The sequence below is a fragment of the Hoplias malabaricus genome, chromosome 4 (genome assembly GCF_029633855.1).
Source record: "Hoplias malabaricus isolate fHopMal1 chromosome 4, fHopMal1.hap1, whole genome shotgun sequence".
NCBI lineage: Eukaryota > Metazoa > Chordata > Actinopteri > Characiformes > Erythrinidae > Hoplias > Hoplias malabaricus.
The window spans coordinates 8,527,903-8,555,726 of NC_089803.1; the positions used below are offsets into that span (position 1 = coordinate 8,527,903).

Consider the following 27,824-nt stretch of genomic DNA (forward strand, 5'->3'; position numbering starts at 1 on the left):
TCATCGACCTGCCACCAAAGGAGTACCTGGAATGTCCCAGCTTGGAGGAAGGCTTCGCCAGTGTCTTTGCTGCAGATGAAAAAGACAGCGAGGTGTACATCGAGACCATTGCTTTGAATTATCAAGTACCCCATGGTGCCTGCTGCATTGTGACCGCCAAGAATGAGATCAAGTTCAGAAAGAGTGATGGAGGGGTTTGGATCGATGAAGACGGCAAAGACCACCGCCCCCAGTGATCCAGAGTCTGGAAGCTGAGATCTCAGTAGGGCTGAGAGAATGAGTTTCTGTGCCTTGTTTAATTTTAGATTAAATGTAATATTCTGCAGTTGTTTGTGTTCTCAAATAAATAAATGCATAAATGAGTAAATCCCTGCTTTACTGTCGTTTCACTGCGCTGTTCCTCTTACAGCACACATACACAACACACTGAGACAGCTTGATAATGAAAAACATGGGGCACTCCCAACATCACTGAAATGTGAAATGATTCATAAAAGCAGCCAATAAAGTCAGGACAACTCATATTTTAAACCAGGGATTTCTTACAGAAGATTAAATACATTTTAAATCTGCTCTCTTAATATCAGTAAAAGGCAGAGCTGCTGAAACATACTGGTAGTGACAGATTTTGAAAGGGTGAGTGCAAGTGTGATAAGAATATAAAGTGCCACGGTATGGAGTTGGGCTGGGTGTTGAGGGCCGTGCTTCATCGATGTAACACTCAGACCCACAGGACTAAGGAGAGTACACACAAAAGGCAAAGTGAAAACCATGGTCAAAGAGACAGGCAGAGAGCTCAAAACATGTGAAAGTCATGACTCAATAATGACACCAGAGAGTGTCCAGATGTGTGTGACATGGAAAAGTCAGTGTTAGGACTCTGGAGAAGCTGATCTCAGAGTGGAGGAGTGAAAAGTAGGGCATGACAGTCATCTTGAGTCTGTGACCCAATCCCAGGGTTGGTGTTATTGCTGGTGCTGCTCTCACATTCTATTGTTTTTCAGTTAAATCGGCTGAAATCTGACATTAGTAATAATAAATACAAATGCTATGAAAATTAACCAGTGAAAGTCAGACATTGCTTTTCAACTATGCTTCAACAGAATTATAAAAAAAAAATAAACTCGTGAAACAGGCCTGGACAGAAATGATGGTACCCTTAACTTAATATTTTGTTACACAAACTTTTAAGGCAATCACTGCAATCAAACGATTCCTGTAACTGTCGATGACACTTCTGCACCTCTTAGCAGGTATTTTGGCCCACTCCTCATAAGCAAACTGCTCCAGTTGTCTCAGGTTTGAAGGGTGCCTTTTTCAGATGGTATGTTTCAGCTCCTTCCAAAGATGCTCAATACTATTTAGGTTAGGGCTCGTAGAAGGTACATTTCAGAATAGTTTTCCTTTTTTACATAAAGCTGGAGAAATCCATATTTCATTTGTCTCTTGTCTGTTCTCCATCCAATTCTGGAAGGCTTTCTGCCAGCTACAGGGGTACTCTGTGAGACTTTCATGATCAGTCCAATGGCCAGACCAAATGGGGCAACCAAGATCTGAGAGGCAGGGCAGGGCAGGGCGGGGGCTAAAGGGCCATTTTCTTTGACAGCAGGGAGGGGATTTCTCACCTGTGTTTTCACACCTATCTCTTGAATGGTCAATGTGTGAGCCACAGTGTCATGTTAGATTTGTAGCAATATAGAAGCAAACCTACATAAAATGTCTGAAAGCTGTAAACACCCATGTGTAGCCAACACCCATGTTTCCAAGATTCAGAGCTCTAAATTTCATACAGGTTCACAATGTGTTTTTTCACTATACATCAGCACTTTTTAACATTTTTTGCAAAGTCCATGTTTAGAGGTAATTTAAACAAAAAAAATGATGAATGACATACAGACTTCTCTCACATTTTTGTGGCTGGCTTTGTGTTGAATATTAGCATGTGTAGCTTTTTGGGAACAAACTTTATTAGGTAGGTGAAATTTGTGAAAATGTCAAGACATGTCAAGAGTGCCACATAAGCTTGGCCAGTAATTTGGTAAAGTCCCTCGAGTGTTCTCTCAGGTCTCTTTCCTGTCAACACTTTAGACTGAACCATTTCACTCTGATTTGTCTTTTAAAAAGCGTTCTTTCCTCAGGTCTCTAAGTTTGTAATTCTTTTCTTAACTCCAATCATAGTTTGGTATATTTGCTTTCTGGTTATTTAGCCTCCTTTTGCTTCTTTTGTTGGGAAGCCCCCCTTGAACCAGAATTGCTACTATAATCAGTTTAACAACTAACAACTGTTTATTTTTATTTATTATTCTTTAAATTGCATATGGATAATTTAGATTTAGTGGCTGTTTGTGGCTATATCTGTGTGGTTCCTCTTTCTGTGTTCAGCTGTAAACAATGTTTAAACAATGACATTTCTCTGTAGAACAGTTCTCTGTAGATGTATGGCACCTGAAATATAGAATGTACTAAACTCTCTGGCTCCTGGATTGTACCCATCTACAATAAACCACCACAGCCACTCCCTTTCGCCTCCCCCCTACCCAATAGGTGATGTGTGGTGAGAGGACAGGTGTGGATTGGCTATCCCAAAAAAAAAAAAAAAAAAATACAAAGCACTTTGGGGATCTCAAAAATCATTGTAGATGTGGAAATAGTCATAAATTCATTCATATAAATAATACACATTATATAGATTATGTTTCTAATATAGTTCGTGTTTTTGGAGAACAGTGTGAGATGCAGCTCCACAGGGTCTGAGATCTTAAGGGATGTAGTGCATGACATACTGATGTATGGCCTTTAAATAAAACATTACCCCTCTTCTCCTCAGTGGAACACAGTTCTGGTTCTTAATGCCTCATCTGTGACCTGCTTTGGTCCAAACCCCACGCGCCCCACAGCAGTGTTCTCTCCCTGTCTAAACAGCCCTGTTCAGAGCGCCCGCTCTCAGCACCTTTTCCTTTAAATGATAATGAGATGCTCGCAGTTCACCTCGACCTCGAGCGCTGTGATCGGACAGACTCTCATGAGGGGCGTGGCAATTCTAAAGTCTGCACTTGACGTCAGATGTGGAGCAGGATCAGAACAGCCCGTTTTATCCAGTGTTTTCCGACTTTGGCTGCACACAGAAAACTGACTGGGTGGTCTTGTTTCACAGTGTGTGGGTTGGTGGGCTCCAGATACCACCATTAATGTGCACATGCACTGAGCATGTTCTTCATAATGTTGTCTTGTTTAAAAACATTTCTGAGGATCGTCTTCTCTTTTCTGCTGCTGCTGAATCATTGGGTCTTGCTGTGAGTCAGAAGAGTCATTTCCCTCTAATACTGCAAAACACACACACACACACACACACACAGAGTCCTTTCTTTGTAAAAACAAATTGTGATGTGTCAGTGGGGAAAACAAAGAACCCATCCACACATATTTGCATATTAAGCAAACCAATGCAATAACAGGTGTTTGTTTTTTTTAAATGGTGAATTTACTGTGGATGTTGTAGGAGAGTTTTTATAGTTTATAATGCCAAAAGTGGGTTCCTGAAGGAGCACTCATCAAACTCAAATGCACCTAAAGTACTGCACTGGACATTTATTTCAATTGACTATTTACAGTGTGGACTTTATGAGAAAACATAATTTTGTTTATAGTTTTGGGAGTTATATAATACATTGTGTTTTCACATCCAACCAAAAAAGCAGTTGCCCATAAATGATGATGTCACACCATGAGCAGTGCAGAACTGTTTCTGTTTACATTAGCACAGTGTTTTCTATCCCAGGACCATGGATTTGTGTGTGTGTGTGTGTGTGATGTCTCCATTTGAACAATTCCTTTTTTTGTTGTTGTTCTTTTAAGTCATGTCAAGAAGAATAGAAGAAAATGCAAAGCATAAAGGGCTAGAAGCATTTTTGTGCCACTTTTCTCATGTGGATACCTTCTAAAATATGCGTAGGCCAAAATTTTTATTTAAAAAAATGCAAATAAAAAATGGGATGGGGTAAAAATATGCAGAGCAACATATGGACTACAGTCTGCAATTGTAAAACTACAAAGTGACTGGTGTGGCCAGTGGAGTTGAGACAATGGACAGTGAGGGTAGATTCGACTTTTAATGTTTTGGCTGATCAGAGTGAATCTCGGACGTCTCTCATCTGGCCTCACATCAAAGATGCACCCAACCTCCACTTTTCTGAAGGGACTTATTTAACTCTCAGGCTCTGGGGCTAAAATCTACACAGTGTGTGTGTGTGTACGTGTGTGGTTGGTCTGTGGTCCTTACCTTAATAATTATCTGCTTATTCATCATCATCATCATCATCATCATCATCATCATCATCATCATAATCATCATCATCATCTAAATGTGAAAGGGAAAAAAACTGATTCAGCTTTGGATCCTGAACAGAACATGAATTAATTCTGGATCATTATCAGAGTATTGACTGATCGTAATCAGAGAGCCGATTAATCAGTGTTAATCAATCATTATCTGTTCATTATGAGAGTACTGATTGCTGTATCAGAGTATTCATGAATTAATATTTTTCGAGGTTAAAGCCTGTAAACCCGTGAACACTTACAGTAAGGTGACTTTAGTCTCACCATTTAAATCCTCTCTTCCTGGAGGCTCCTCTGCTGACCATGGTCTTCTACATGTATTAAAATGTAAATGTATGGATTGGTTCAAACAGGGGAGTAATGCACATGCAGCGTACTTCCTTCTCCGGAGGACAGTGCAAGCAATCAGTAAACAGACGATCAGCAACATCAGAAAAGAGAAGGACCAGCCTTCTTTTTCTTCAGGCCAAGCCACGGCATTACGCTCAGTGAAAAATGACAGTGTCTGAGTCTCTGTGATCACATTAGTGCTCAAAGCATTCAGGTATTTTATGAGTGTTTCCACACACCCTTCCATCACGTAATGCTTGAGGAACTGGTTGAGCTGGACTAAGTTGTCCCACTTAATTTTAACAGGGATAAAATTCAGGTCCAGTGCTTCCCACTGAACAGTGTTAGCGTTAAAGAAGAGGACAACATGCCCATTGTGCCTGTATTCGACCACACTCTTCAGTACAGTCACATCTCCAGTGGAGGATCTCTCAATCTCACACCCACGCCTCTTCTCATAGTGAAGAGTATCTGAAACACATACAAATACATTGACCATAGACATTCCTATTGGTACATATATGAACCCTAAACATCAACCCCACTCACAGCTGCCTCAAAAGCACAGAGACAAAATATATGACAGACATTGTCTTAATGGTCTTTAATGCTCATCTATGTATGCAAGCATATATATATATGTGTGTGTGTGTGTGTGTGCGTGTGCTGGTGTTTAGTCTTGTTAGTATATCTGTGTGCTGGTGTTTTGTCTTGTTAGTGTGTCTGTGTATGCTGGTGTTTAGTCTTGTTAGTATATCTGTGTGTGCTGGTGTTTAGTCTTGTTAGTATGTCTGTGTGTGCTGGTGTTTAGTCTTGTTAGTATATCTGTGTATGCCGGTGTTTAGACTTGTTAATATGTCTGTGTGTGCTGGTGTTTAGTCTTGTTAGTATATCTGTATGCTGGTGTTTAGACTTGTTAATATGTCTGTGTATGCTGGTGTTTAGTCTTGTTAGTATATCTGTGTATGCTGGTGTTTAGACTTGTTAATATGTCTGTGTGTGCTGGTGTCTAGACTTGTTAATATGTCTGTGTGTGCTGGTGTTTATTCTTGTTAGTATATCTGTGTGCTGGTGTTTAGTCTTGTTAGTGTGTCTGTGTATGCTGGTGTTTAGTCTTGTTAGTATGTCTGTGTGTGCTGGTGTTTAGTCTTGTTAATATGTTTGTGTGTGCTGGTGTTTATTCTTGTTAGTATATCTGTGTGCTGGTGTTTAGTCTTGTTAGTATATCTGTGTATGCTGGTGTTTAGACTTGTTAATATGTCTGTGTGTGCTGGTGTTTAGTCTTGTTAGTATGCCTATGTGTGCTGGTGTTTAGACTTGTTAGTATGCCTGTGTGCGCTGGTGTTTAGTCTTGTTAGTATATCTGTGTGCTGGTGTTTAGTCTTGTTAGTGTGACTGTGTATGCTGGTGTTTAGTGTTGTTAGTATATCTGTGTATGCTGGTGTTTAGACTTGTTAATATGTCTGTGTGTGCTGGTGTTTAGTCTTGTTAGTATGCCTATGTGTGCTGGTGTTTAGACTTGTTAGTATGCCTATGTGTGCTGGTGTTTAGTCTTGTTAGTATATCTGTGTGCTGGTGTTTAGTCTTGTTAGTGTGACTGTGTATGCTGGTGTTTAGTTTTGTTAGTATACCTATGTGTGCTGGTGTTTAGTTTTGTTAGTATACCTATGTGTGCTGGTGTTTAGTCTTGTTAGTATATCTGTGTGCTGGTGTTTAGTCTTGTTAGTATGCCTGTGTGTGCTGGTGTTTAGTTTTGTTAGTATGCCTATGTGTGCTGGTGTTTAGTCTTGTTAGTACAAACTTGATTCCAAAAAAATTGGGACACTAAACAAAGTGTAAATAAAATCTGAATGCAATGATGGCAAATGTCAATATTTTATTCGTAATAGAACATAGATGACAGATCAAAGGTTTAATCTGAGTAAATGTAACCTTTTAAAGGAAAAATATGTTGAATCAAAATTTCACAGTGTCAACAAATCCCCAAAAAGTTGGGACAAGTAGCAATAAGGGGCTGGAAAAAGGAAACTGAGCATATAACGAAAATCTGAAAGACCAATTAACACTAATTAGGTCAATTGACAACATGATTGGGTATAAAAAGAGCTTCTCAGAGTGTCACTGTCTCTCTGAAGCCAAGGTGGTAAGTGGATCACCAATTCCAACATTGTTGCGCAGAAAGATAGTGCAGCAATAATAGAATGCGTAAAATAGCAAAGACTTTTAAGTTATCATCATCAACCGTGCATAACATCATCAAAAGATTCAGAGAATCTGGAACAATTGTTGTGCGTAAGGGTCAAGGCCATAAAACTCTACTGGATGCTCGTGATCTCCGGGCCCTGAAATGTCACTGCACCTCAAACAGGAATGCCACTGCCAAGGAAATAACAGAATGGGCTCAGGAATACTTCCAGAAAGCATTGTCATTAAACACAATCCACCGTGCCATCCACCGTTGCCAGCTGAAACTCTACAGTGCAAAGAGGAAGCCATTTCTAAGCAAGCTCCACAAGCTAAGATGTTTACACTGGGCCAGGGCTCTTTTAAAATGGAGTGTGGCAAAATGGAAGATTGTTCTGTGGTCAGATGAGTCACGATTTGAAGTTCTTTATGGAACACTGGGACACCATGTCATCCGGACCAGAGAGGACAAGGATAACCCAAGTTGTTATCAACGCTCCGTTCAGTAGCCTGAATCACTAATGGTATGGGGTTGCATGAGTGCTTGTGGCATGGGCAGCTTGCATGTCTGGAAAGGCACCATTAATGCAGAGAACTATATTCAGGTTCTAGAACAACATATGCTCCCATCTAGACATCATCTCTTTCAGGGAAGACCCTGCATTTTTCAACAAGATAATACCAGACCATATTCTGCAGCAATCACAACATCATGGCTATGTAGGAGAATGATCTGTGTACTGAAATGGCCAGCCTGCAGTCCAGATCTTTCACCTATAGAGAACATTTGGTGCATCATAAAGAGGAAGGTGCGAAAAAAGAAGGCCCAAGGCGATTGAACAGTTAGAGGCCTGTATTAGACATGAATGGGAGCATTCCTATTTCTAAACTTGAGAAACTGGTCTCCTCTGTCCCCAGACGTCTGTTGAGTGTTGTAAGAAGAAGGGGGGATGCCACACAGTGGTAAAAAATGGCCTTGTCCCAACTTTTTGGGGGTTTGTTGACGCCATGAAATTTAGAAACAAAATATTTTTCCTTGAAAATGATACATTCTCTCAGATCTGTGATTTGTGTTCTGTTCTGAATAAAATATTAGATGTTGGCACCTCCACATCATTGAATTTGGTATTTATTCACAATTTATTTAGTGTCCCAACTTTTTCTTCTGGAATCTGGTTTGTTTATCTGTGTGTGCTGGTGTTTAGACTTGTTAATATGTCTATGTGTGCTGGTGTTTAGTCTTGTTAGTATATCTGTGTGCTGGTGTTTAGTGCTGTTAGTATGTCTATGTGTGCTGGTGTTTAGTCTTGTTAGTACAAACCGGATTCCAAAAAAATTGGGACACTAAAAAAATTGTGAATAAAAACTGAATACAATGACGTGAAGATGGCAAATGTCAATATTTTATTCGTAATAGAACATAGATGACAGATCAAACGTTTAATCCGAGTAAATGTAACATTTTAAAGGAAAAATATGTTGATTCAAAATTTCACAGTGTCAACAAATCCCCAAAAAGTTGGGACAAGTAGCAATAAGTGGCTGGAAAAAGGAAACTGAGCATATGACGAAAATCTGAAAGACCAATTAACACTAATTAGGTCAATTGACAACATGATTGGGTATAAAAAGAGCTTCTCAGAGTGTCAGTGTCTCTCTGAAGCCAAGATGGTAAGAGGATCACCAATTCCACCATTGTTGCGCAGAAAGATAGTGCAGCAATACCAGAATGGTGTTACCCAGCATAAAATAGCAAAGACTTTTAAGTTATCATCATCAACTGTGCATAACATCATCAAAAGATTCAGAGAATCTGGAACAATTGCTGTGCGTAAGGGTCAAGGCCGTAAAACTCTACTGGATGCTTGTGATCTCCGGGCCCTAAAACGTCACTGCACCTCAAACAGGAATGCCACTGCCAAGGAAATAACAGAATGGGCTCAGGAATACTTCCAGAAAGCATTGTCAGTGAACACAATCCACCGTGCCATCCGCCGTCGCCAGCTGAAACTCTACAGTGCAAAGAGGAAGCCATTTCTAAGCAAGCTCCACCAACTTAGGCGTTTGCACTCGGCCAGGTGTCTTTTAAAATGTAGTGTGGCAAAATGGAAGATTGTTCTGTGGTCAGATGAGTCACGATTTGAAGTTCTTTATGGAACACTGGGACATCATGTCATCCGGACCAGAGAGGACAAGGATAACCCAAGTTGTTATCAACGCTCCGTTCAGAAGCCTGCATCACTGATGGTATGGTGTTGCATGAGTGCTTGTGGCAGGGGCAGCTTGCATGTCTGGAAAGGCACCATTAATGCAGAGAACTATGTTCAGGTTCTAGAACAACATATGCTCCCATGTAGACATCATCTCTTTCAGGGAAGACCCTGCATTTTTTCAACAAGATAATGCCAGACCACATTCTGCAGCAATCACAACATCATGGCTACGTAGGAGAAGGATCCCGGTACTGAAATGGCCAGCCTGCAGTCCAGATCTTTCACCTATAGAGAACATTTGGTGCATCATAAAGAGGAAGGTGCGACAAAGAAGGCCCAAGGCGATTGAACAGTTAGAGGTATTAGACATGTATGGGAGAGCATTCCTATTTCTAAACTTGAGAAACTGGTCTCCTCTGTCCCCTGTTGAGTGTTGTAAGAAGAAGGGGGGATGCCACACAGTGGTAAAAAATGGCCTTGTCCCAACTTTTTTTGGAATTTGTTGACGCCATGAAATTTTGAAACAAAATATTTTTCCCTTAAAATGATACATTCTCTCAGTTTAAACTTTTGATCTGTGATTTGTGTTCTATTCTGAATACAATATTAGATGTTGGCACCTCCACATCATTGCATTCAGTTTTTATTCATAATTTATTTAGTGTCCCAACTTTTTAGGAATCTGATTTGTATACTTGTGTGTGCTGGTGTTTAGACTTGTTAATATGTCTGTGTGTGCTGGTGTTTAGTCTTGTTAGTGTGTCTGTCTGTGCTGGTGTTTAGTCTTGTTAGTATGCTTATGTGTGCTGGTGTTTAGTCTTGTTAGTATGTCTGTGTGCTGGTGTTTAGTCTTGTTAATATGTCTGTGTGCTGGTGTTTAGTCTTGTTAATATGTCTGTGTGCTGGTGTTTAGTCTTGTTAGTATGCATATGTGTATTGGTGTTGAGTGTTGTTATTATATCTGTGTGTGCTGGTGTTTAGTGTTGTTAGTATGTCTATGTGTGATGGTGTTTAGTCTTGTTAGTATGTCTGTGTGCTGGTGTTTAGTGTTTTTTGTATATCTGTGTGCTGGTGTTTAGTCTTACTAGTATGTCTATGTGTGCTGGTGTTTAGTCTTGTTTGTATGTCTGTGTGTGCTGGTGTTTAGTAATGTTAGTATATTTGTGTGTGTGTGTTTGTTTGTGTCTACTGGTGTTTAGTCTTGTTAGTGTGTGTGTTTGCTGGTGTTTAGACTTGTTAATATGTCTGTGTTTGCTGGTGTTTAGTCTTGTTAGTATATCTGTGTGCAGGTGTTTAGTCTTGTTAGTATATCTGTGTGCTGTTGTTTAGTGTTGTTAGTATGCCTATGTGTGCTGCTGTTTAGTCTTGTTAGTATGTCTGTGTGCTGGTGTTTAGTCTTAGTATGTCTGTGTGTTCTGGTGTTTAGTCTTGTTAGTATATCTGTGTGTGCTGGAGTTTAGTGTTGTTAGTATGTTTATGTGTGCTGGTGTTTAGTCTTGTTAGTATGTCTGTGTGCTGGTGTTTATTCTTGTTAGTGTGTCTGTCTGTGCTGGTGTTTAGTCTTGTTAGTATGTCTATGTGTACTGGTATTTAGTGTTGTTAGTGTGTGTGGTGATTTTTAGTCTCGTTACAGTGTGCTGGACGGGGAATTACATATATTTATATTAAACAGCAGTTTAGTTTATAGTGTGGTTCATGTTAGTGAAGGTACTTTTTGTTTACAGGACATATTGCCGATGTCACATACCTGCATTTAATATATACAATGATTTTTATAATACATGACATATTTGACATGATGTTTTCAGCACTGACCATTGGGGCTGATTTCCAGGAGGTCGTCAAAGGCTTCAAACTCATTTACAAACGACTGCTTCCCGCTCGTGTGCCTCATTCTGCTCCTGGAGGCTTTTTCTTTGAGAGTGGACACCATATTCTTGCCGCCAGTGTAGTAGTTGAGCTGTTTCCCGTCGGTCAGGATGGCGGCTGACTGCTGAATGTACTTCAGAGAGTCGTTCTGCAGAGGGCTGTAGTGAACCATGTGGATGTGGTAGATGTAGTGTCTCTCTGTGGGACAGAAGAAAGTACTTAATTCCTCCAGTGATTCTCCTTCACTTTATGACACCTAGCCATTACACTGACACCTGGTGGCCTTGATGTATCAGATGACTCTGTACTAAACCAATTTTATTCATTGCCTCTTCCATGTGTTGGACACACTCTGTGGAACAAAAACTGGTTCATTTAGGGACCACAAAGCAGTGGCCCAGGTGAGTATCAAAAAATGTAATAAATAAATGACAAACAGTCACCCATATAGGCAGGGTGTACATTTGAAGACTTTCCACTGATGCCTGAATCCACATACAATACTGAACATTTATATGGAAATCAATCCAAGCTGCTTGAGTCTAGTGTGAAGTATCCACAATCAGTGATGGTTTGGGGAGCCGTGTCATCTGCTGGTGTTGGTGCACTGTGTCATATTAAGTCCAAAGTCAGTGCAGCCATCTACCAGGACATTTTAGAGCACTTCATGCTTCTCTCAGCTGACAAGCTTTATGTAGATGTGGATTTCATTTTCCAGCAGAACTTGCCACCTGTCCACACTGCCAAAAGTACCAATACCTGGTTTAATAACCACAGTATAACTGCGCATGATTGATTAGCAAACTCACCCTGATCTAAACCCCATCGAGAATCACTGGAGTATTGTCAAGAGGAAGATCAGAGACACCAAACCCAACAATGCAGATGTGCTGAAGGCCACTGTCAAAGCATACTGGGCTTCCATAACACCTCAGCAGTGCCACAGGCTGATCGCCTCCAGTAATGATGCAATAATTCATGCAAAAGGAACCCTAACCAAGTATTAAGTGCATACACTTTACATACATTTCAGTATTCTAATTTTCTGAGATAATGACGTTTGTGTTTCCATTGGCTGCAAGCCATAATCACCATTGTTAAAAGAAATAGATCCCTCTATTTGTAATGAATCTATGATTTTCACTTTTTAATTGAATTACTGAAATTAACTTTTTGATTATATTGTAATTTATTGAGATGCACCTGTATGTATATATATATATATATATATATATCACTTTATTGATCCCAGAGGGAAATTTGTGTGTTACAGCAGTGCAGTACAGAAAAAAAAAACAGGAACAAGGAACCAACATACAGATGTTACAGAAGTCACGAATATTGTGCAACCACATTAACAAGATTAAAATATATATTAATTGAGTAAGTAGAATAAATATTATGCCGGTGGCAGTGCAGAGGTGCAGTGAGGCAGTCACAGCATACTAACAGTTATATCTAGTGGACAGTTAAAAGATCAACTTAGCTGTTAAAGGCAAAACAGATCAAGTTGTAATAATGGTAAATAAAGTGACTGTGTTCTGTATGACCAGGTTACCTCTACTACCAGTCAGTAGGTTGTAATATGTCATAAGAGCATGAAACCAAATGAGTGTGCACTGTAAAGTACCTCATAAAAAGTTGCAGAGTGCAATAAAAATTTAACATTTCTGTGTAAATGCATGGATAAGGTCATCTGTGCATACACAGTAAATTCACCAGTGTTAAATCAACACTATTAGTGTTAAATTAACACTGTTAGTGTAATGATTTAGCACTCTCAGTGTTAAGTTAACACTAATAGTGGTGATTTAACCCGGGAGAATTTGCTGTGTAGTGGTATGTAAATGTTCCTTAATTTCTGAGGTAATGCCTGACACAGTGGAGGGGAATTGTACAGTGAGATTTGCGTAGGAAGAAACAATCTCTCGATGGATGCGTGTTCAGTATTTGGTAAACAGAAGGTCACTGTTGCACTTCTTACCTATGTGTTATAAATGGTGTTATAAAACCCATTTAATAATCTTTAAATAACAGACTGTAAATTAATAAACTTTTTTTTACTAATTACAATCATATCAATCATATACAAACTATATACAGTAATAAAAGATGTGTCAACACAGTCTGTGATTATTTGTTTTCTGTATCAAGTGGAGAATTTTCACCAGCTTCACTATGTTAATGCTCTGGGCCATATTCAGTAAAGCAGAAGAGATGTGAACATCAAGATGGCTACGGCAAAACTTACTGAGGACGTACACACCTCTTAGCCCACTCAAGCTCCACTACCACCAGGAAAAAATCCTCGACCTGAGTCCAGTCAAACTCCACTGCTTTGACAGACAAGTCTCAGCCAATTCTCAGCAAACGAGGCAAAACAATACAAAACACACCCCACCTCCCTTCAAAATTTAGCAGCTACAAAATACACCAGTGTAACCGAACCGGACAGACAACTATGCCACCCTTCCACGCTCCCTGTCTTGGTTATGTACTATATATTTATAATTGGATTATTAGGGTTTTCTTTGTTGTAATCCAGTTTTTCATGTTGTTAGAGAAAGTTTCAACATTTTAAAGAGACGTATGCTGCCATTAAGACAATGTTTTTTTTTTCTTGGACATCCATGGTTATTTCAGCAACAATGCGAGGCCTCATTCTAAATGTGCCACAACAGCCTGACTTCACAGACAGTGTGTTTTCTTGACCTCCCTGTCTGCTGTCCAAATCGGTCACCTATGGTCATCATGAAGGAAACCTGACAAAAAAGATGGCTGAGCCACTGAAGTCTTGTATTAAGGCAGAATGAGCAAAAAAGTCCAGTAGTCAAACTTCAACAATTAGTATCCTCAGTTCCAAACAACAAGAAACTTTGATGTAACTCAAAATTGGAGTGTGTTCATTCATTCATTCATTAAATGTGTTTATATGGACAATATACAGCCATCTTTGCAATGCCAGAGCAAACTATAATGCACTTTGAACTTTATTTGCATTCTATATTTTTATCTTTGTGGCTATATTCAGTTATACATATACAGTCTATAAAAATCACAGATACTTGGACTGCTATGAAGCAGCTGTACGTTAACCTAATGACCTATGGCAAGTGTGGCTTAATGCTACATCTCCACAGCAACGATCCAATATCCAGTCTCTTACGGCCAAACAGGACAAACCTGTTCTACTTATTTACAGCCTAAATCCAAATAAATGCTGGATGATCAGGCATTCACAAATCAATCAGCATCAATGTTGTAAGAAACAGGAACTGATTTTCTTGTTTTGAATCAGGTCCAACAGGCTAAAAGGATTTAGACACACAAGCAGAGGGATCTATTGTTAAAGTCACACCCAGAGCTACGTGGTCTTTAAAGGAAGGAGTTTATAGTATGTGAAACAGTTACGGGTTTCACAGTACACCATGGTAAAATTCCTAGCACTTATCATTACCTTTTCATATTGAGCTACCTGAAAATCATGTTTGATTACTATGGTTTAACAAATTCAAATACATCATTCATCAAATTTAGAACATGTCACAGTATGTAACATGGGTTTTGTTTTTACTGAGCTCCTCAAGACTGCAGCTACAACCAAGTTTGAGTGGCACAGTGTCTTGGTGGTTAGCATGTTTGCCTCTCAGCTCTGGAATCTTGGGTTCAAGTCCAATCTGGGTGGAGTTCTCCCTGTGTTTGCAGGGGTTTCATCCAGGGTATTTCCTTCCACAGTCAAAAAAAAAAAAAAAAAAGGAGTTTAGGTGAATTGGCTTCTCTTATAACTGTCCTGGTGTGTGAGTGAATACGTGTGTATGTGAAAGAATGTCTGTATGTGTGAATGTGTATGTGCCCAGACATGGATTGGCGCTCTGCCCTGGGTGAAACCCTTGTGCCCAATGCAGTCCTCCCAGGTGGACGGTCATTTCTGGTTGAGAGCATGCTGTGCATGTTTGGCTGCTGCTTTGCACCAGTGTGTGTGTGTTGAATGTCTTTTCTGCTGGAATTTAATCTGCTGAAGTCACTACACTAATGAAAATATTCACATCCACTTTTCTACTGCACTCAACCAAACAAATTGCTTCTCCACTGATGGAAGATTGCTGGATTCCCCTTCTGTCCACACCAGAGCTGCTCACCTCCATCTACCGCTGCCAAACTCAGATTACTCACTCGTATTCCCTTGCCACTGTCGTCTTCAACTGCTTGCATTGGGCTTTGATTCAAATGATGTTCTCATACTAATTCTGTAAAGCTGCTTTGTGACAATGTCAGATGTAAACAAGCTCTATATAAACAAATTTTAATTTGATTTGAATGTTGATTGTAAATCATCTTCTGGTTTCTAAAAAGGTGCTATATAAGTGTAACATTAAATAAATGAATAAAATATAGTTGCTGCTGATGCTCATGTAAACACACCTCTAAGCGTGCCTCACTCCATTCCAAATTAATGGTGCTGTAACTTTATATAAGTGCTTTTTTCCACCCCACCTTGAATTGTGAAGAAGTTGTGAGCCTCTTTCCAGCTGAAACTGTGCTCTGTATCATTCTGCCACCCTTAAGTTCTTCCTCAAATGATTTATATTAAAATGCATTAAATAAATTTTAGAGGGAATTAAATATTATTAAATAACAATTTATTTTTGTGCTCTTTGGGTTATCTGAAATGAACATGCCTCTTTAGAAAGGGACCTCAATTTTGCCTGTTAAGAGATTTTTTTTTTTTTCACAAAAACAACAAAACTGAATTTATACATTTGATTACTCACTACCTGTTACAACATACAGGTGTTGGACATAAAATTAGAATATCACGAAAGATTTGATTTATTTCAGTAATTCCATTCAAAAAGTTTAAGGTTTTTATTATACTCATTCATTACACACAGACATATATTTCAAGTGTTTATTTATTTTAATTTGATGATTATAACTGACAACTAATTAAAACCCCAAATTCAGCATCTCAGAAAATTAGAATATTACTTAAGACCAATACAAAAAAAGGATTTTTAGAAAAAAATGCTGGCCAACTAAAAAGTATGAACATGAAAAGTATGAGCATGTACAGCACTCAATACTTAGTTGAGGCTCCTTTTGCCTGAATTACTGCAGCAATGCGGCGTGGCATGGAGTCAATCAGTCTGTGGCACTGCTCAGGTGTTATATGAGAGCCCAGGTTGCTCTGATAGTGGCCTTCAGCTCTTCTGCATTGTTGGGTTTGGCGTATTGCATTCCTCTTCACAATACCCTATATATTTTCTATGGGGCTAAAGTCAGGAGAGTTTGCTGGCCAATTAAGAACAGGGAGACCATGGTCCTTAAACCAGGTACTGGTAGCTTTGGCAGTGTACAGGTGCCAAGTCCTGTTGGAAAATGAAATCTGCATCTCCATAAAGTTGGTCAGCAGCAGGAAGCATGAAGTGCTCTAAAACTTCCTGGTAGATGGCTGCGTTGACCTTGGACCCCAGAAAATACAGTGGACCAACACCAGCAGATGACATGACAGCCCAAACCCTCACTGACTGTGGAAACTTTACACTGGACCTCAAGCAACGTGGATTCTGTGCTTCTCCTCTCTTCCACCAGACTCTGGGACCTTGATTTCCAAAGGAAATGAAAAATTTACTTTCATCAGAGAACATAACTTTGGACCACTCAGCAGCAGTCCAGTCCTTTTTGTCTTTAGCCCAGGGGTGAGACGCTTCTGACGCTGTCTCTTGATCGAGAGTGGCTTGACACAAGGAATGCGACAGCTGAAACCCATGTCTTACATACGTCTGTGTGGTGGTGGTTCTTGAAGCACCGACTCAAGCTGCAGTCCAATCTTTGTGAATTTCCTCCACATTTTTGAATGGGTTTTGTTTCACAATCCTCTCCAGGGTACGGTTATCCCTATTGTTTGTACACTTTTTTCTACCACATCTTTTCCTTCCCTTCGCCTCTCTATTAATGTGCTTGGACACAAAGCTCTGTGAGCAGCCAGCCTCTTTACCAATGACCTTTTGTGTCTTGCCCTGCTTGTGTAAGGTGTCAGTGGTCGTCTTTTGGACAACTGTCAAGTCATCAGTCTTCCCCATGAGTGTGTAGCCTACAGAACTAGACTGAGAGACCATTTAAAGGCCTTTGCAGGTGTTTTGAGTTAATTAGCTGATTAGAGTGTGGCACCAGGTGTCTTCAATATTGAACCCTTTCACAATGTTCTAATTTTCTAAGATACTGAATATGGGCTTTTCATTAGTTGTCAGTTATAATCATCAAATTAAAAGAAATAAACACTTGAAATATATCAGTCTGTGTGTAATGAATGATTATAATATACAAGTTTCACTTTTTGAATGGAATTACTGAAATAAGTCAACTTTATCATGATATTCAAATTTTATGACCAGCATATGTATGTAAATATATTATTAAACCATATACAATATTAATAAAATTAGCCTTCATAAGAAACATAAGACCTAGAAATACATACAGGGAACACAGTCTGGGAGCTCTTATCTAAATAAAGATGTTATCCAGCAGCAGACTGTTACAGGTGGTGTATGTGCCTTGGAAAATATGAAGAGGTTCTTTTAAAAAGAGATGTCTCCCAAAATTCTATTATTGACAAATAAAGCCCTACATGGGCTCGCTCCTGAATACCTGTAAGATCTTATTTCCTATTATGCTCCTCCACGATTACTCAGATCATAGAATACTGTTTTTTTAATTGTTCCCAGAATTCAGAAGTCCTTAGCTAGGGGAAGAGCTTTTTCTTATAAAGCCCCCCAACTCTGGAATGAAAATGTTCGGGACTCAGACACGGTCGCAGACAGTAGCCACACTCTGGAAATGTTCACATTCTCTGCTTTACATTCACCCAAACAGAACAAAACTAACTCCATTCCTTTACATTTTTCCGAGTAAATGACCGCCCACGTGTCCGGCTGGATGGCCTGTCGAGTTCATGCTCCACGCTTCAGACCAGCTGCCCATGCTCCAGCCACCACCACTGGCCTTGGAGCAGCCCCTACACTGAAGTTTTCATGGACTAATAACTATTATTACCAGTAGATTGACCAGAGGAGGATATAGGTCCCCCTTGTGAGCCTTGGTTCCTCCCAAGGTTTCTTCCTCAGCTCGAAGGGAGATTTTCTTTGCCACTGTTGCCCCTGGCCTCACTCACCTGGTTAAAACTTCTGCCTCGACAGGATTTCTGTGAAGCTGCTTTGTGATAACATCAGTTGTATGCGCTATACAAATACATTTGATGTGATCCCAGATTTGGGCATGTAGTGATATTTTTTTTAGGTCAGGTCATGTTTTGAATATAACACATTCCAACAGAGGAATGGAATGTATAGTAGGAGGGGCAACGGACTTCTAAAATGAATGTAATTATGAAGTGAGAATTCTACTTTGTACATCACACATTTCAATGTCTCAGCCTTATCCTGTTTGAATAAGACTGTTCTCTTTAAACAGACAACAGCTTTAAATAAAGCGCACAGAAAAACAAAGCTGTGCAGGATTTATTTAAACAATTTACACAGAAGTGAGTGCTATAACATCAGATATTTACCCCTTTAAACCACTTCTATATACATGTACTATTTATTGTTATTTCTTTCTGTATGTCTTCTCTTGTGCACCATGTACACTACTGTGACACTACTTCCGGAAGTGTTATCTTATCTCAGCTCCTTTCTAGGTATGAGCACTGACTAGTTTTTCCTTCTAGTAGCTCTGACTATATTGATTTTATTAAGGTATCAGTTCTGGCCCTTGGTCTGACAAGCGTCTGAGCTCAGAGGGAATTTGACCCTAACATAACTGTACTAGCTAAGATACACATTCTGTCTGAACACGAAGCTCTTTTCTCAGCTGCTCTGGATAAGAGATTCTGCTAAATGCTCTAAATGGAAAACACACACAAACACAGTTTTTACACCTTTCAATCGTCACTACCTCTCACTTCCTTTATATAAAACAAACTACGGAACCTACATCTTTAATTTATACATCTACATGTCTATATTTGTTCAGACATAACTTGCTGTTACCTGTTCAAAAGAATATACTACTCCAGAGACACCAGTGCTTCAACTCTTTGTTTCCTTAATCTATGATCACAAACCCTGGACATTTTATGACTAAGTACAGTAAATACATTACAGATTGCTCCTTTAAGAACTCACATTAGCACATCACCACAATGTCAGTGATACTGCAGCGCTAAGGATGTCCCAAAAAAAAGGACAGTGAATGTAATATTTCCTTTTCCTTTTTGGGATTTCTTCTCTCCAACAAAAAAAAAAAAAACAAGTGTCTCAGTCTGAAATGCTAGACTTTCTTAGTCTCTCTCTCTGTCTGCTCATGGAAGAGGCACCTGTGGGGTTTTTTTAGACAAAGGGGAGCTCTCTTAACGTTAAAAAACACAAACCGAAATGAGGATGTTGCTCTATTCCTGCTCCATAGGTGGGTAACATTGACTTATTGCTGTTACAGTTATGTAACTTAAAGTGGAACTGACTCTAAATTCAGGAGAGCACTAACTGCATGAAAGTAAACACGGAGCAACCGTGCTACAAAACTAAAATGCTTGAGTTACACATGGGTTTTTGTAGCAATTCAAAAAGACGTGGAGCATCTGAATGTAAACAAACAGAGAAAACTGCATTTACAATCATAGGCCTTCCCTTTAAATGCTGTTCATCTGCACCACTTTAGATCTCGGTAATTGTTGAGGGCCATTGTTTCATTTTATGTATATTCTTTTTATCCCTCTTCCTCATGCTAAAATAAAATTTCTTGCATCTAATGTGAAATTAATAAAGATTAATTGACTCTGACTCTGACAAATCGATTTGTAATGAACATGTATATATCAACCGTAACATTAACCTCACCTCCTTGTTTCTGGATTCACTGTCCATACTCCCAGCTCCACTGACCACACTGAGACAGTCTTAGTTCTACAATTACAGACTGTTGTCCACTTGTTGCTCTGTGTACATTGTTAGCCCCCTTTCACCATGTTATGTGGACTGCCACAGAGCAGGTAGTATATGATGTGGGTGATGGATCAGCGCTGCAGTGACACTGATGTGGTGCTGGTGTGAGTGGATCAGAGTTTTTAAACCCTGTGTCCACACACTATCTACTCTGTGACACACTTCTACATCGGTGGTCCATCTCGTAGATGTAAAGTCAGAAACAATAGCTCATCTGTAGTTGCAAAACAATTATTATTTATTTTAATTTGTTATTTGTTAAGTTACGAGAAAAAGGGGATGTGCGTGTGTATACTTTTTATTTATTTATTTATTTAATTTTGCTCAAACAGTTGTAACAACAAGCCTGGTAACGGCAAACAACGGAGACACCTGAAAAAACCACAGCTTGTATCTGTTAACTGCTCTTTAAACAAATCCCTTGTGGCTATAAAGCCTTTTCTTCTCTTCAGTTTTCTCTTTTCAGCTATTTTCTCTTGCAACTTTAATTTCTCTTTCTGCCTTAGTGTTTTTTCAGTTTTATCTTGTTTTCTCTTTTGCTATTCACACCACTACTGTTTGCTCCTTCAAAAAGGTGTGACATTGGCTTGTGTTTGAGCCTGGCTTTATATGCGGCACTGCACAGCTGAAGCTGGTTGGTGCGGACTGTTGCTGAGGATTCTGGGACTTTGAGTCCTGAGACGCAGATCCACTAGCTCTTCCTCTGCGCAGGCCTGGCCCCCTGCTGGTGGCTGGCTGCATCGACCGGACTCTGACAGTGTGTGTTGGTCATCCTTTAGTCCTTCATCAGTGACACAGGACTCTGTCGGCTGGATGATTTTTGTTTGGTGGATTATTCTCAGTCCAGCAGTGACACAGGGCTTTAACAGGGTCTGATGGTCCTAAATGCTCCCTGGGCACAGCAGATGACTGTGTGTGTTTAGTGTGTGTGTGTGTGTTTCACTGTCACAGGCGTGTTTAAAACAAAGATCAAAGTTCATTGTACCGCTGTACTCTGAAACTTATTATTGTACATTTTCCTTTTATCTGTGTTATCTTCTGTGATTGTTAAGAGTCCCATTTTCTAATGTTTATTTTCATGTATTTTCACCTTTGACATTCCTCTTGGTAACAGATTATCTTTTATAATTATCAGTTTGCTTCTAATCTGAAATGTGACAAAAATGAATAACTTGCCCTTGCAGCCATTGTAGACCGTTCTGGGAAACTTCTCTTCCCACAGCAAAACAAACATCCCCCTACTCCTCAGAAAGTCCACTTCTTTTAAGGTGGAATGGTGTGTTTGAGTAAGAAGTGACTGTATCTTTTTGGTGTCTGAAATATAAGCTGTCTGAAAGTTTATTTTCACTGTTTGAATTCCCGCAGAAACTCATTTGTAACTGGAGCTGTTTAGTTTTGTAGCACTTTCGCTCTATGTTTACTTTCATGCAGTTAGCGCATGAGTCAATTCCTCCTTGTAACTGTAACAGTAGAGTTAACTGGAACAGCAAATATATGTCAATATTACCCACCTATGCAGCAGGAATAGAGAAACATCCTAATCTCTTTTCATGCTTTGCAACGTTCTGTGTCTCCACCGGTCCCATTTCTCGGAATTGGCTCAGCCAGCGACTCACAAAGCGAATGCCTGATACATTCTGTACTGAGACACTTAGATTGTTTCCCATTTACAGAGCCAGGTTGCATAAAAACCTTTTATTTGGGACTGAAATGAATGGAGAGTGGTCTCTGAATCTGACACAGCATTATACTGGACATATATGTTTGTATATACTGGATCCCTCAGGAACTACTGAGATTAGCAGCATTTCCAGCTTACCTATGTCCTGAGCCAAGACCCAGTGAGTGACGAGAAGCAGCAGCAAACATGAAGAGAGTGCCATGATGGCAGCAGTTACACTCCGAGTATTCCAGACATTCAGGGTTCTCTGCTTCCCAATTCACTGGAACACGCCATGCATCAGTCCCTCGATTGTGAGCCTCTGCAAACAAGAAACGCTCAGTAATGTGCCCCATTTTTTCATATTTAACATGTTTGAAGTAGGAATGGGTCATGTTATACCACTACATAAGTAGTTTCTTTATGTTTATAAAGTGATTATAATTTATATATTTATTTTTATATAAGGTGCAGCTCTCATAAAATGGTGTAATAAAATGATTTAATAAAATGATGCAATAAAATGATGTAATAAAATCTCATAAAATCACGAGCGGGTCCACTACATAGGGTTGCCACGTTTAAAATAGATTTAGTACAGAAACTGCAGTTTTATTATATAAAATGAAGAAAAAATCCTTAATAATGTTCAAACCTAAAACCACACACATGCATTGTTTCCCAAATGTTTAAATAACTTCATATTCTCTCGCTATTCCATACAAATAGGTTTTCTATTTTTGCTCCCTCTCTATTTTATCTCCCTATGCATCTGCAGATCCTGTTTCATAGGCACAAGGAAATTATTTCCAAAGTTGCTTCTGAACAACTAGTTTGTATATTATAGATGTAAATCTATTTATCCCACCACTGAAGGTCCATTCATACTGCCTGGCTCTGAGAGAAGTTTGTTTTTGCCCTGATCTCCTGCTATCCACACCAGACCAGCTACTCACCGTCTAGGTTTTTGTTTGTGTTGATATACTGTGAGAAATGATATTATTTTCATTCTAAGACCTTTTAATGCCACTAACATAATGACACAATAACAGCACTTTAAAGAGCAATGAACATTCAGCAAAATATTAATTATTAAATATATTCTGGATTTTGGATTCTAAATTATTTTAATAAAGGAATAAATGAAATAAAACCAGAAAACAGAAAAGAGTGAGCATCTAAAATACTGGTGACATTCATCCTTATGTAAAGAAACACGCAGGTAAACGCATCAGCCATATTAAGGCCAGCAAAAATAAATACGGAAAGCATTGTTGTGTTTCTTAGCAGAGAGGGAACACAAGGTCAGTCAGAAAAAACTCCAATTTGTTCAACAACAAGTGTCTTATTTAGGACATGACATATCTGCAGGGGGTACCTCTGTTACCAGCCTCTGACCACTCACCATTACCAGTCATCATCATTTGCACTGAAATAGACTCTGTTTTGTGACTTTCAGATTGATAAGAGTTTGAACTATTGTTTTTATTATTATTATTATTATTATTATTATTATTATTATTATTACTACGACTACTATTATTATAGACATAAATCCTCATTATGTCCATTACACTTTCATCAAGGTCGGAGCGGTATATCGATATGTTAAAATATATCGAGATAGAACAGAGTGGTATATGGAGTGAAGCTACATTGTTTATATCGATATTTGAAGTTTTTAAATTGTACAGAACCATTCTGTTCTCTCACTATGAGTCTGTGCTCTGCTCACAGCCCTGCCCCCAACCACATTCTCTTACACAAACACACACACACACACACACACACATACACAATGAAGGTGAGTAACACAGAGTTAGTCTATAAAAAAAAGAACAGCGTGTCAGTTATATGGCAGTGGTTTGGATACAGGGAATGCTGAAAGGAGGTAGTATTAAAATGAGGGGGTACCCAGCCTATTTCACCACTTACAACAGCAGCACACACTTCTGTACAAAGCTGTTAAACTCTGAGGTGCTGCTGCCACATTTCTGAAGCGTTCATGTCCCAGTACAGTTCCCTAAACCAGTTCAGACAGCATTGCAAGCTTCATTAGCTAACGCTGTGCCTTATGAAAACAAAAGTATGAAGTGGCATGGTGTTTCTACAGAGCAAAGAGTGTGATCCCCGTCTCAACAGGAGAGAAAAAGGGCTCCAAAAGGCTGATTAAAACTCCTGACCCACGATACCAATAGCCCAGTCGCAATTTCCCAATGTACATTTAAGTCCAACAGACCCTTTCCCACCGGCTCGCAAGAGTAAATCATTTTGCCTTGACGACAGATACATAGTCAAGTCACACCTGTGAGCCAAAGTGGAGCATAACTTTATTAAAGATTGGGAGCTTAAAAGTGTGTGTCTGCAGATGAGCTATTTCCCAGAAGTCCACACTGGGAGCACAGAGCCAAAGCCTTTACACTGTTCTTAAAAGCACTTTATTACAGACGCTGTAGGTCTGTAAGTTAATAAAGTCATTTGTCATGTTCTTCAGTCTTTATTTTGATAAAAACTAATGTTTTTCTAACATCTTCTTTAGCTTTGCTTTAAAACTGAATTTTGTTCAATGTATAATTATGGGGAAAAGGCAAGACACCCAATGAAAACCTTTGTCTTAAACATATTTAAACATGGACATTTGATTTTTATTTGAATAATGAGAGATGAGGTTGAGCTAGCACATAAAACAATGTTCTGTTTATAAAATGCTCATAGAACATTTTTTCACATTTTTCACAATATGTATTGTGAGATTCTTCCTCCAGCCTCAAGGGTGTTTTTCCTGCCACTGTCATCTTCAATTGCTCACCTGGGGCTTTCTTTTTTCATTTGTAGGCTGCTGATATATTGTTGTGATTTCTGTAAACCTGTTTTGCCATATCGGTCATGGTAAGAGCTATAAAAGAGTACTGGAAGATGTAGCCAATATTTGTATCACAATATATTTCACCAATTTTATTAGATGCGATATTATTTCGACATGAACATGAACAATTTAAAAACCACAAGAAATATGACAACACCATCAAACATAAACCTCTTGGTTTTGTCAATATTAATATTCTGAAACTAAATTTAAAACCGATCGCAGCGTATCATGATGTATATTAAAATATTGTCAATATGTTAGATGTTATATCATACTTCTTGAAACATATCATTGCTTTATTCTATGGCACAGGTAGTGTCTCAGTCACTCAGCTCCAGGGACCTGTGTGAGTGTGTGTCGCCCTATAAAGTACTGGCGCCCCCTCCAGGGTGTGTTCCTTCAGACCCACCGCGTTACAGATAGTATTTGTGTGTTTTATACTGATATATATTTAACTACTGTCAAGCCCTAATGCAGAACCATTTTTATTGACTGGATTTTACTGAAACCATGTATTGGATCACATTCCCATTTCACTGCAGCATTTTTTATTATTCTTTTTTTTATCTGAAATTAAAATGGTATATCAGGTTTTTTCTGCTCATCTGAGAATGCTTTAAGCTAGTTATTAGACCACACGCTGAATATTTGAGGGAGTGGTGATTAGCAAACACACACTGTAAACACACACCTAGCTCCTGTGAGCCATATTTCCTGGCACACAATTACAGTGTGTTTTTTCCCACATAATGGAAACACGGGTCTTTAGAAGCATGAAGAGTACATCTGATCTCTTCAACAACAATCTCTGCACACTGAATTGTGAGTCATTCATTGGCACAAAAAAAACTATGTATTTTGTTCCCGTTCTGCTGCAGTAACAGCTTCTGCACTTCCAGTAAAAGGCTTTTAACCATGTTTGACCCCTGATGGCATTCAGCCACTTTAACATTAGTTAGTGCAGAGACAGACATTGAACAATTAGCTCAAGAGTATATTTCTGATGTATAACATTGAACTATTCAAAGCTATTATTGCCCTCTCCCACTGTCTCACAGCACAATGCTTTACGCTAGGTGAGCTCAGGCTCATGTGCAGCCGCTCCAGCGCAACCGGTTGTGTTGACAGTGCTTCTCTATGGAGATTATACACAAAGTGATTGCACAACCGTACATGTGTGTCCACAATGAGTGGCTACATTACTGTGGGTGTGTAGTGTATTATCGGCAAAACAGACACCACGGGTTCAGAGGATAAATACAGGTCGAAGCTCTTAATAAACCTCCCTCAATGACACATGATCACTGCTTTCACCCTCACATAATGGTCATTTCAAAGGAACAAAGAGAGTTAAACTCTTCTGGAACACATTAGTGTCTTTCTTCCGTCCCAGTACATCTTAACACATCTGTTGAAGTGGTTTAAGTGGGTACAGGCTGAACTGGAAAAACTGGTTCCCGCTAGAAGACACCGAGTGTCAACACTGCTATTATTTAGTTTGAAGGAGCCTACAAATCACATGAGAATTTAGATCCAAATAAACACACACACCTTACCAGTCTGAAACTCAGTCAGAGGTGCATCATTTCAGTCAACAGTTCCAAACTATCCATAAAAATGGCCAAGAATGTGGGGTTTCGTGTTTGGTTCCTGCATTCAACTTTATTTTTAATATACAACAATAAAAAAAAGAGGATATAGAAATTTCTCTGGTCTAATAACACATTTCTGGTTTATTTACAGACTAATAAAAAGGTAACACCTGTTCTACAGCAGGGGCTCCCAAACGTCTTGGAAAAAAGACCCAAATGTATGTTAAGGATCCCCTATGAAAGCTTCCTACATATTTATTTTCGTTTTATAAATGCATTCATTTTTTAACAATTCTATCACGTCATTAACCATGACAACACATAATTTAAATATATATATATATAAATTAAATGTCAGTTTCCCCCATGACTCCTGCTCTAACAGAAAATGGAGAATGGATTTGTTCTTCTTCTAAGAACTTTATCATGTTCAGGGTCGCGGTGGGTCCGGAACTCACCCGGAATCATGGGGCACAAGAGAAGAACAAACCCAGGACAGAGCACCAGTCCATCACAGAGAGTCACACACTCACCCAGTCACTCACACACACACACATGCAAACAGTTTCACACAGTCACTCCACCTAGGCAACACAGACAGACACAGAGAAATAACACCACATTCTTCACAGACAGTGAACTAAGATGAGGATACCATCCTGGATTCTGGGACCCTGCAGCTATGTGACAGTAGCACCTCCTGAAATGCCACTCCGTTGCCTCTGACATACGGATACTTCCTCTAGACATTAAAGCAATACTGTTTTTATCAATGTGCTGAGCTTAAGATATCTTCAAAAACAAAGGCTACTTTTTCACAACCCACAGTTCATCCATCCATCCATTATCTGTAACCGCTTATCCAATTTTAGGGTCACGAGGGGTCCAGAGCCTACCTGGAATCATCGGGCGCAAGGCGGGAATACACCCTGGAGGGGACGCCAGTCCTTCACAGGGCACCCACAGTTTATAATGAAATTAATTTTAAATGAGTTAAATTATTCTCTATTTAAATGTGATGTTATTTTAGGGCACAGTTTCTCTTGATCTGCTGATTTTTACATATATATATTTAATGTAAATGTTTGCAACACATATTGCACAATCAAGAAATATATCAATGTGACCAGGCAGAGGTCATCAAATCTGGACCTTGGATCCATGTTCCAGCCTGGGAATATGAAACGGCCTGCCAGACTGACACTGGACCTGACCAATCAGGCACATTCATAATCGCCTGCTGATTTAATACTCTAGCCTGGAGCCTGGGTCAAAGGTCCGAGGCTTCAACACATCGGGACCAGGAGTGTCCAAAGTGTTTCGCATGACAATTCACATAATGAAAGTCTGCTTAATAATGAAGGAGTAGTGAGAGTCCTTTCTGTGGCCAGACCGCACACATTATGCAAAAAAATCATACTAGGTCCAGCTGCTGCGGCCAATAATTGAATAAAACCTCGTTGAACTCGACAAGAAGTCGTGGTTTTGTCATTTAACACACACTTTAAAGCGCTCTACCCACATATACAACAATACATCGCCTGACTGTGACATAAAATACGGCACTTACGTCTTTCTTACCTTAAACGTAAGGACAAACCGCTTTGAAGAATACCTGCTGTGTCTGAGGACAGCGGGTACAGCACTCCGTCGTCTCTCTGAAGCAGTCGGACAGGTAGAGTCGGTTTCAGGTGTCGGTCCTCTACGTAAATACACGCTAGGAGCAAGAACACGTTTCACCATCTCATATCTTCGTTGGCAACAGAT

The 27,824-nt window shown here is 39.4% G+C and overlaps 1 protein-coding gene across 2 annotated transcripts; it reads right to left on the reverse strand.

Moving 5' to 3' along the window:
• Positions 1-381: 381 nt before the first annotated feature.
• LOC136694122 (uncharacterized) lies at positions 382-27,824 on the reverse strand. Of its 2 annotated transcripts, none has more exons than XR_010802147.1 (6): positions 27,639-27,824; positions 21,756-21,918; positions 10,881-11,132; positions 4,581-5,139; positions 4,280-4,357; positions 382-3,323 (listed from the first exon to the last, which is right to left on the reverse strand). XR_010802147.1 is itself a non-coding variant. In XM_066667509.1 (6 exons), exons 2-5 carry the CDS (start codon positions 21,817-21,819, stop codon positions 4,296-4,298), a joined length of 915 nt encoding a protein of 304 aa, XP_066523606.1. In that variant the 5' UTR covers positions 21,820-21,918; positions 27,639-27,824; the 3' UTR covers positions 386-3,323; positions 4,280-4,295. The 2 variants fall into 2 exon arrangements, 1 of the variants encoding a protein (XP_066523606.1); XM_066667509.1 differs by having other exon boundaries at positions 386-3,323; positions 4,603-5,139.